This window comes from Leucopleurus acutus (assembly GCF_964270905.1).
Source record: "Leucopleurus acutus genome assembly, chromosome: 13".
Taxonomy (NCBI): domain Eukaryota; kingdom Metazoa; phylum Chordata; class Mammalia; order Artiodactyla; family Delphinidae; genus Leucopleurus; species Leucopleurus acutus.
In genome coordinates this window covers 82,653,090-82,663,838 of record NC_139155.1, presented here as the reverse complement: position 1 = coordinate 82,663,838, position 10,749 = coordinate 82,653,090, and the positions used below count along the sequence as shown (strand labels likewise).

General features: G+C 53.6%; 1 protein-coding gene across 1 annotated transcript; it reads left to right on the top strand.

Annotated features, from left to right (window-relative positions):
* Nucleotides 1–890: 890 nt before the first annotated feature.
* HPD (4-hydroxyphenylpyruvate dioxygenase) lies at nt 891–10,749 on the top strand. Its single transcript, XM_082853135.1, has 14 exons — nt 891–993; nt 1,112–1,138; nt 1,675–1,737; nt 2,077–2,181; nt 2,813–2,855; nt 2,995–3,077; nt 4,063–4,152; nt 5,091–5,194; nt 5,588–5,665; nt 6,202–6,364; nt 6,499–6,570; nt 8,400–8,522; nt 10,184–10,300; nt 10,375–10,749. Exons 1-14 carry the CDS (start codon nt 991–993, stop codon nt 10,483–10,485), a joined length of 1,182 nt encoding a protein of 393 aa, XP_082709261.1. The 5' UTR covers nt 891–990; the 3' UTR covers nt 10,486–10,749.

Below are 10,749 nucleotides of genomic sequence, written 5' to 3'. Positions count from 1 at the left end.
GGGGACGGACGTGGAGCTAGAGGCAGGGGGCTGTCCTGGAGCCCTCAGGTAAATGCCACAGCTGGCCAGCAGTTACCACTCCATCTTCCAGGAAAGTGAGCCTTGAGGATTCGGGTATGGGGGATGCTGGGGAGGAACCCAGGCCTTCCTCCTCCCAGGGCCGTAAGCTCCCCCTTCCCACCACTCTGGGCCAGGAGTAGGGCCACAACCTCTTTCCCAACACCTAGGCTGTGGCAACGCCAAGGCCTCCCTATTCTCCATCAGCCCCCCCCCCCCGCAAAGCCCAAAAGAAACATAACTAATCATAACCAGCATTAACAGAGATCTTACTGTGTGCCAGATTCTATTCCAAAAACTTACGTTTATCTCATTTAATGCCCTGCTACACTACTATTGTTCCCATTTTACAGATGGGAGACTGAGGCTTAAAGGAGTTCGGTAACTTTCCCCAGTCACATAGTATGTAGACCTCCAGGATCCAAACCCCCACACCCATGCCTCTAACCACTATTGAATACAAGCTTTTTACCTAAATATAAACCATACACTTGCTATGCACACAAGTGGCTGGCTTCAAGACCAGTCCCTAACCCCCCTCAAATTCTCCCTGAATAAGAATTCTGGAGCCACCTCTGCACCCAAGCTGGCCTTGGCTTCTCAGCTTTGGATTCTGGAGGGCAAAGATCGCAGTCCCAGCCCAGGGTCCTGGAAAGAATGTGCCCTTGGCTTCTGGCCCCGGCTCTGCCCCCAACTGGCTGGTGGCCTTGGGCGAGTCACTCCCCCTTTCTAGGCCTGACAGCATCACACTGTCCAATGAGGCCGTGCCTGGATCAGAGGCTTCCAGGCCTAGGAGCTTCCAGGATCACCTCCCACCCCCAGGAAGGCCAGGAGGCCAGGGGCGGGACTTGCTGGGTGTTAAATATTTCTGTCCAGCACTCTGCTGGCCTCTCATCCCAGTCTTCCCAGGAGGAAGTGTGACCAAGATCAGTCATGGTAAGAGCCTGCCTGGAGCCATGGCAGCTTTTGCCAACGGCACGGATCTGGAGTGAGATTTCCAGAAGCACCTTGTGTCCAAGTTTCCATGTCTTACTGTCCTTTTCTTTCTCCTTAGACGACTTACAGCAACAAAGGAGAGAAGGTAAGCAGGAGGGGAAATGTGGGGTCAGGGCCCCGGGAGACCGGGATGCTAGCAAAGAGCAGAAGAGGAATAATAGCTACAAGGGTTACGTGACGTTCTGGATGCACACTCAAGTTCATCTCTGCCCCCCCTGCCACGTCTAGACTGAGCTGGACTCAACCTTGCCCTCCTAAGAAAAACTTTTACCTCTTCTTAAATTCCTGCCAATCCCTTAATCCTGTCTGGAAGTTCTTTCTAAGGTCTAACTTAAATCTGTGTCGCTGCAGCATAAAGCTGTTTCCCCCTGTGAAACTTGGGCAGGCCTCCCGGGGGAGAGGGGGGCTCACCAATCCTGAGCCCACAGGAGCTCAGTTTCTACATGAGAAACCTTTCGAGGCTTGGCAAGCCTTCAGGGCAGCAGAGTAGGGTGGGTTGGCTTCTCCTCAGTTCTTGGATTGAGGGTGGGACAAGGGAGGTGGCTAGGGGACACCTCTCCACTTGCACTTTTCTAGACCCACTTCTAGGGACTGAGCCTTGCCCCTTCTCTTCTTCTGCAGCCTGAGAGAGGCCGATTCCTCCACTTTCACTCCGTGACCTTCTGGGTTGGCAATGCGAAGCAGGTAAAAGCTGGGCAAGGTGTTGGGAGTGGATAGAGGGCAGGCAAGGGGGCCTCCAGGACAAGGGCAGGTCTCCAGCCGGGTCTGTGATTGGGCCCTGGGACGGGAGGATCAGGGCCAATGTTGGGAGAGTCCCAGGAAGGACAGTCACTCTTTGGATCCTAATTACACAATCAGGGCCACGGACCCCAGTGGGAAACTTACCTGAGATCAGCGTGGGCCAGGGAGCAGGCTTTCTTCCCAGGAGGATCTCGGCAGCTGGGGCAACAGGGCAGATAGGCTTGGGGGACTGGGGGCCTGCCCCTCGACCCTCACGGGCCCGTCTGCAACTCTGTGATTCAGGCTGCGTCGTACTACTGCAGCAAGATGGGCTTTGAACCCCTAGCCTACAAGGGCCTGGAGACGGGTTCCCGGGAGACGGTCAGCCACGTGATCAAGCAAGGGAAGGTGAGTCTCCACCCAGGACCCTACCCATCCAGGAGGGCCATCTCTCTCCCTGCTGGTCTCTGAGCTCCCTGACAGCTCTGGCACCTCTGGGTGCAGGAGGCCAGGAAGCCCTTCCTCCAGGCGGCCCGGTGCTCTTCCAGGCTGCCCGGTGTGGTTAGCGGAGCGTGCACTGAGGTCAGCCTTCACTGGGCCCTCCACCGGCACCTTCGCACGACATGCAACAGGGACCTTCTTGGTTTGGTCTACTTCTCGGCCTGGCCCGACGCTGGTCTCACAGATGTTCAGGAAAAGTTGGCAAAGGCCTCAGACGTCAGACTGGAAATCTAAGCAGTGCCCTGGTCCATGGATCCCTGGGGCTCTCCCCACTGGGAGGCTTGACTGGCAGCTCATCCCAAGGCCCCAGGAGGGTCTGTCACGGGAGAAGCCCCCATCCCTCAGGACCAGAGGGGAAGCTAAGGCTGAGAAAGAACAGGAACCCAGGGTCAACAGTCCTGCCTGGCTGGGAAGAGGGGTCTTGTCCTAATGTCCCACCAGGGGTATCTCACTGGTGGGCAGGGAGGGGGGCCGGGGATGCACCTCTAGAAGCTCACCTGAGCCACCAGCCACACCTCCCTTCTCCTCTACATCTTAGATTGTGTTCATCTTCTCCTCTGCCCTCAACCCCTGGAACAAAGGTGAGGGGGCCCCAGAGGGTTCGGGGTGCCAGGGAGTGGAGACATGGTTTTGTGGGTGGGGGTTAGGGACACAGGGGTGGATCAGGGTTCAGGGAGGGGCCATGACTCCAGCGCCACCTGCCTCCCCTGCCGGCCACAGAGATGGGCGATCACCTGGTGAAACATGGCGACGGAGTGAAGGACATTGCCTTCGAGGTGGAGGATTGTGACTACATCGTGCAGGTGAGGCCGCACCTGGGCTGGCGCGGAGACGAAGCAGTAAGGCTCGGCCTGCCCTCTGTCTGCGACAGGGACCCCCATCAGTCGGGGCTGGAGGACACTGCCACGCTGGAGTGATGTGCCCAGATGTTGGTTGACACACACCTGAGTTCCAGTGACACCCTGCCCCTTAGTAGCCGTGCAACCTCTGTCTGAGCCTCAGTTTCTGCATCTGTAAAATGGGGATAACCACCTACCTCACTGAGTTGTTACAAAGAGGAAACGAGGTCACAATTATCATTTCTTGGGCATGACTGTACCAAACGCTGTATTCAAGAGGCAGTTTAGATGTTCAGAGTGTAGATTCCAGAGGCAGACTGCTGGGTCTCTATCTTATTAGCTGTGTGACTTCAGGTGAGTGACTTAAATTCTCTGTGCCTCAATGTTCTCATCTATGAAATAGAGACAGTTATAGTGCCTTTCATGTAATGTTTCTGTGCAGATTAAAGAGGCTAGTACTTACAACAGTGCCTGACATGTGATAAGCATAGACATGCAGTAATAAGGTTTTGCTAAATATCAAATACATGATTCATGCATGTAAGGCACTTGGCAGAGGGTGTGACACATAGTAGGTGCTCAATAAATGTCAGCTTGTATTTGTCTTTCCAACCACCCTTTTTACAGATGAAGAAACTGAGGACTAGAGAGGGCGAAGGGCCACAGAGTGAGTTAGCACAGGACAGGCAGGACAGACCCCCACCCCCACCTGGTTTGTCTTAAATAGCCCCAGCTCTGGGCCTGGACCTCAGTTTCCCTATCTGCCAAATGGGCATGAGCCATGGGTGTCAAGGGCAACAGCTAAAGTTCGCTGGAGTTCCTGCCTGGGGCTGGAAAAACTGGAGGAGGCTGCGGCAGGACCACGCAGAGGGGATCCAGCAGCGGCAGCCAAAGGGTCCAGCACTGAGGGTCCAGCACTGACCACCTCCCCACCCCATCTCCTCTGCAGAAAGCCCGGGAACGAGGCGCCAAGATCGTGCGGGAACCCTGGGTAGAGCAAGATAAGTTTGGGAAGGTGAAGTTTGCTGTGCTGCAGACGGTGAGTTAACCTCAGTGCCCCACCTCTCCTGCCGTCAGCACCCACTTAGATGCCAGGACCCCCCTCCGCAGCCCCTGACTCCATTATACCATCCCACACTTGTGCCTCAAAGTGCAGACATTCTCCCTGGACCCTGATCTCCTGTATTCTTGGCTGGTGTGCAGAAGCTGAGGAGGGCTACCAGTCACGCCTCTGGGCTTCCCTTCCTCCCCAGTGGGGGCTGATAGCATGGGGATGCAAGGAAGGAGATGGGTGGGTCTGGGGAAGGAGGTGGGAGGGAAGCCCCGCCCCACTCAAGCTATGTGACTTTGGGCAAATCACTTCACCTCCCTGGGACTCCGTTTAAATGAGCAAGTTACCACCTGCGTGGTCCACCTGTGTGATCTGCCACACGCTAATTAACCGTCCTGTGCCTGTTTCTTCAGCTATAACTCCTCCCATGGTCATTTAAAGGATCAAATGAGATGATTCGTGTATAGCACTTAGAACAACAGCGCTTGGCATATCACAGACACGCAGCAAAGACTACCAAGTCTGTTTAGCACCTGATACAATCATAGGTCCTTCCTCCTCAAGATTTAATACAACTCAAAGATTGTTAGAATGATTGAAAAGGCCCTTCCATATAATTAGATCCAACACCCTCATCATCTTCATTCAGGCAACACATTTTAATTGAGCACCTATTATGTGCCAGGACAGCATCATGAGCAAAACGGCATCCCTGCCTCCACAGAGCTTCTGGTCCTGTGGGGCAGACAGACTGTCAAATTCCCAAATGTCAGACTGCAATTCATTTTGGAAAGGGGAAGTGACTTGCCCAAAATCACACTTGGAGTTAGGGCCAGGTCTGGGTTGGAACCCAGGGCTGTGTTGGCACCATGAAATGCAGCCTGGCCTCAGCAGGGATGGGACCTCAGGCTGTTCGCCACCCACAGTATGGGGATACTACACACACCCTGGTGGAGAAGATGAACTACACCGGCTGGTTCCTGCCTGGATTCGAGGCCCCAGCATTCGTCGACCCCCTACTTCCCAAGCTGTGAGTGCCCCTTGGGGCAAGGGTGGGGTGCCCTCTCTTCCATGCAGAGGGGACAGAGCATCTTGGTCCCTGCTGGGGAGCCCCCGAGCATCCCAGGATGGCTTGAAGAGGCAGCATAGAGGCCAAGAGCCTAGGGTCTGGAACCCAACTGCCTTGGTTCAAATCCCAGCTCTGTCACTTACTAGCTATTTAACCTTGGCAAGTTATTTTTCTAAGCCTCAGTTTCTTCATCTGTAAAATGGGGCTAGTAATAGTGCGTGAGTTGATGCAGATAGTGTGTCTATAGTAAGTGCTATGGAAATAATGAGCAGCTACTGTTATTGAGGGGCTGGTGGAAGGAAGAGATTTAGGGAGTAGCCTTCTCCTCACCCCCTAACTGCCTCCCTCTCCCAGGCCCAACTGCAGTCTCGAGAGAATTGATCACATTGTGGGAAACCAGCCTGATCAGGAGATGCTGTCTGCCTCAGAATGGTGAGTCCCTGGCCCAAGCCCTTCCCTCATGTGTGACAGGCCCACTCCCAGGTGTTGTCAGGAAATAGAGCACGAGGTGGTGCCAGGTTAGTCTGAGGTCACTGATTCATCTGTTCCCTGAAAAACTGTCACCATGGAGACCAGAGGATTTAAGGCCCAAAGTGACCCACCGGTCCTCCCTCTGAGGAACCTTGGGGAATCAACACAGGGGGTGTCACAGTCCAGGGAGGCTTGGAGGAAGGCTGTCACTACCCAAAGAGCACGTGTGTGCAAATTAGAAGCAAGTACCCTTTCTCAAAAGCACCTCCATCTGTTGGAGCGGTGCCATGTATACGGATCTTGTTATCAGATGCTTTACTTCCACCCAAAGGAAAATTGTCATAATAAAGGTACAAACCCATGATGTGCGTGATGTGAAAGGTGGTACCCTTTTTGGAGCCTGCTCAGGGAACAAATTCTGGAAGGTGGAATAGGGGCAGGGGGCAGGTCCCAGGCCAACATCAGAGCCATTGTGCCCTTCCGGCCACCCCCCACAGGTACCTGAAGAACCTGCAGTTCCACCGTTTCTGGTCCGTGGATGACACGCAGGTGCACACGGAGTACAGCTCTCTGCGGTCCATCGTGGTGGCCAATTACGAGGAGTCCATCAAAATGCCCATTAACGAGCCAGCGCCGGGCAGGAAGAAGTCCCAGATCCAGGTGGGGCCTCCCTCGGGCCCCGGGGGCCTTGGCTGGGGAAGAACGAAGCAGGGAAGAGGTTTGAGGGCTCTTGCAGGGGCAGGGGTGTGGGTGACGGGGCCACTGACAATGGTTTCCTTGCTTCCCTCCCACAGGAATATGTGGACTATAACGGGGGCGCTGGGGTCCAGCACATCGCTCTCAAGACTGAAGACATCATCACAGCGGTTAGAAGCCCATTCCTGGTCCTAATTCACCTCCCATTCAGCTCCAGAGCCAAACTCTGCAAAACGGAGTCAGAGGCTGGGGATGGGGGTGACGAGGGGCAGTCCTGGGTCCCCTTCGTCAGCCCAGACGGCTGACAGGGCTCCCTTACTGGCTCGTGCCATTCATGTGCAGGCATATTCCCACCCTAGAGAGTTTGGTCTCTCTGCTACAGAAGTAGCAAGTGCCAGAGTAACAAGAAGCCTGGGCCCTAGACCTGGTTCTGCCAGTAACGTACTGTGAGTCTTTGGGGGATTCAACCCCCTCTCTGGGCTTCAGCTGCATCAAATTGAAAATGAGGATATTAAGCTACAAGATCCACTAGGTCCTTTCATCCAAACTAAATGTCCTGAGTCTATGGCTCCAGCCCTTGGGGAGGCTGGGTCCTACCTGTTCTTAATGTGGCAGTACGACCAAGTGGACAAGAGCCTGGCCTGTCCCACTCAGCCCCGGCCCAACCAAGAATTCACCATGCCCATGGCAACTTCATTCATTCATTCACGCAACAGATGCTTATTGAGCACCTACTATGTGCCAGGCACTGTTTCAGGTACCTGGGACACATTAGCCAACAAGACAATAGTTTCTACCCTTACGGAGGCACAAAACAAAATTAGTAAAATATCTCCGTTAGATGGCAGTGAGTGCTCTAGAGGAAACTCAAGCAGGGCCATGGGCGAGGGAGGGTGAAGGACATTTTTTTTTTTTAATTTCAAGTTTTTCTTTCTCATTTATTTATTTTGGCTGTGCCAGGTCTTAGCTGCGGCACACGGGATCTTCGTTGTGGCACGCGGGCTTCTTAGTTGCGTCATGTAGGATCTAGTTCCCTGACCAGGGATCGAACCCAGGCCCCTGCACTGGGAGGGCAGAGTCTTACCCACTGGACCACCAGGGAAGTCCCAGGACTTTGTATATTTAAATTAGGCGGTCACCAAAGTCCTGGCGCTAAGAAGGAGACATTTAAGAATGCAGAAGACGTTGGGCTCCCCTGGTGGCGCAGTGGTTGAGAGTCCGCCTGCCGATGCAGGGGACGCGGGTTCGTGCCCCGGTCCGGGAAGATCCCACATGCCGCGGAGCGGCTGGGCCTGTGAGCCATGGCCGCTGAGCCTGCGCGTCCGGAGCCTGTGCTCCGCAACAGGAGAGGCCACAACAGTGAGAGGCCCGCGTATCCCAAAAAAAAAAAAAAAAAATGCAGAGGAGAGAGGAAGCAGTGGAAATCTGGGGAAAGCGCCCCAGGAATAAGGGACATCCAGGGTAGAGGAAGGTTAAAGGAACAGCTGGAACAGAATGAACAAGGAAGAGAAGGGTAGGAGATGCGGTCAGAAGGTAGGAGTAGGGGCAGATAGTGAGGACTTTAAATTTGACTCTGAGACACCACCGTTGGTAAGCAGAGGAGTGACATGATTTGACTTGTATTTTAGTAAAATCCCTCTGGCTCCTATGTTGAGAATAGATATTAATACTTAATCTCTCAATGCCTCAGTTTTCCCAGCTATGAAATGGGGAGAACAATCATCTAAATGTCTCAAAAGATTAGTGCATCGACATAATGAGACAGTACATAGAAAGTGCTCAAGAGAGGCACGTAGTGAGGTTCCATAAATGTTAGTGATTGCTGTTCTTCCATCGGGACCCACAAGGCCCAAAGAAGGAAGGGGATGAGGTCACACTGCATCCTGGCAGTTTGGGGAAGCTGGAGTAGGGACCCTGCCTCCTCCTGGCCCAGCACTTCCCCCTGGCTGGGAGTGTTGAGCATGGAGAGAAGACTGACCTTGACCCTGCTCTGAGACAGATTCGCCACTTGAGAGAGAGAGGCATGGAGTTTTTGGCTGTTCCGTCCACATACTACAAACAACTGCGGGAGAAGCTCAAGTCGGCCAAGATCCGGGTGAAGGAGAATATTGATGTTCTGGAGGTAAGGCCTCGAACAGGATCCTCGGTCAGACGAGGAGAACAAGCCCTGAGTTCCATCTTGCCTCACAAATGCTGTCTCAACCTTGCATCAGGCACTGGGATGCAGCCAGGAAAGGAGACCATGGAACTTGCATTCTAGTGAGAAGACAGATGACAAATAAATAACACAAACACCATTGGAGAGAGAGAGAGAGTTGGTGCTGTGCAGAAACTTAAAACAGGCTATGACAGAGAGTGATCTGGGGCTGCTACATAGGAGGCAGTCAGGGAAGGCCTCTCTGAGGAGGTGACATTTCAGTGAAATCAAGATGATGAAAGGGAGTTGGCTGTGTGAAGACCTAGAGAAAGAGCAGTCCTGGCAGAGGGAACAGCTAGTGCAAATGTCCTGAGGTAAGAGCAAGCTCTGAGTATTTGAGAAACAGAGAGGGCCAGAGTGAATGAAAGGACGTGTTTGAGGAGTGGCCCAGGTCAAAGAGGTAGGCAGGAGCCGATTCCTCTGGTAGGCTATTTAGGAGTTCGGATTTTGTTCTTCTGTGGCCAGAAACCATTGGAGGTTTTTCTGGTTTTGTTTTTGACAGCTTTATTGATATTTAAGGCACATAACATACATCATTTTTAAAAATACACAATTCAGTGGGTTTTGGCTCTTCACTATATTATGCAGCCATCATTGAAATCAATTTTGGAATATTTTCATCGCTCTAAAAGGAGACCTGAAACCTCTTAGAAACCACCTCTCAATCTCCCCATTCCACCTCCTCACCCTCAGCCCTAGGCAACCACTGATCTTCTGTCTCTATAGAGCTGCTTTTTCTGAACATGTCATATAAATGGAATCACATAATCTTTTGTGACTGGTTTCTTTCACTCAGCATCATGTTTTCAAGGTTCATCCATATTGTAGCACGTGTCAGTACTTTGTTCCTTTTTATAGCTGAATAATATTCCATTGGATGAATAGACCACATTTTGCTTACCCACTCATCAGTTGATGGACATTTGTTTCCACTTTTTGGCTATCATGAATAATGCTATGATCATCTGGGTAACAAGTAGCTGTGTGGACATACGTTTTAATTCTCTTGGGTAGATACCTAGGAGTTAAATTCCTGGGTCGGTCATATGGTAACTCTACTTCTACTTTTTTTTTGCCGTACGTGGGCCTCTCACTGTTGTGGCCTCTCCTGTTGTGGAGCACAGGCTCCGGACGCGCAGGCTCAGCGGCCATGGCTCACGGGCCCAGCCACTCCACGGCACGTGGGATCTTCCCGGACCGGGGCACGAACCCGTGTCCCCTGCATTGGCAGGCAGACTCTCAACCACTGCGCCACCAGGGAAGCCGCACTGGAGAGTTTTAAACAGGGGAGTGAGATGATCTGATTTTTGAAAGATCCCTGAAAGTGAGGAAGATGGATTGTAAGGAGGCAAGAGCAGAAGCAGGGAGAGCTGTGTGGGTGCTACTTGGGTGGTCCAGGCCAGCCTTGGGTGTCTAACACAGGGGCTGAGGCGGGGAGGTGGAGGTGTCTGGAACTGCTGCAGAAAAGGGTCTTTTCTTGGCTTTGGGGGTGCAGGAGCCCCCATGGCCTTTCTAAATATCCCACCATTTCAGGCTAGAGGGGCCAGCCAGCCTCCCCCTTACCCAGTCCCCTGTCTCCCACCTAGGAGCTGAAAATCCTGGTGGACTACGACGAGAAAGGCTACCTCCTGCAGATTTTCACCAAGCCCATGCAGGACCGGCCCACGCTCTTCCTGGAAGTCATTCAGCGCTACAACCACCAGGTACCACTAAGGACCGCCTGTCCCCAGCGGTTGGCTTTCTGGGTCCGCAGCTCACCTCCTTTCTCCCGCTCCAGGGTTTTGGAGCCGGCAACTTCAACTCACTGTTCAAGGCCTTCGAGGAGGAGCAGGACCTGCGGGGCAACCTCACCGACATGGAGACCAACGGGACTGTGCCCGGCATGTAGGCCGCTCTGGTGCCGCCTGACCCACCGAAGCCCCGCCCACCTACCGGGGCACGGTGGGCCACGCCCCCTCGTCCTGGAACGCGCCCACTCCACAGGCCCTGAACAGCGAGCGAGCCCTCCTTACTGGCCGCTCCCTTTAGACCCCGCCCACCAGCCGCCTCCGGGACCTCCCACACACACAAGACTCCGCCTACCTCCTAACTCGCCCCGTCGGTTGGGCTGTTCAGTCTCCCGCCCTCCGGAATAAAGCGGACTGGGGTCCAA

Excerpts from the sequence above, each read along its gene's own strand:
- HPD (XM_082853135.1), top strand. Across the intron at positions 1,738-2,076 it reads GGGTTGGCAATGCGAAGCAG|GCTGCGTCGTACTACTGCAG; the intron begins GTAAAAGCTGGG and ends TCTGTGATTCAG. Across the intron at positions 8,523-10,183 it reads AGAATATTGATGTTCTGGAG|GAGCTGAAAATCCTGGTGGA; the intron begins GTAAGGCCTCGA and ends TCTCCCACCTAG.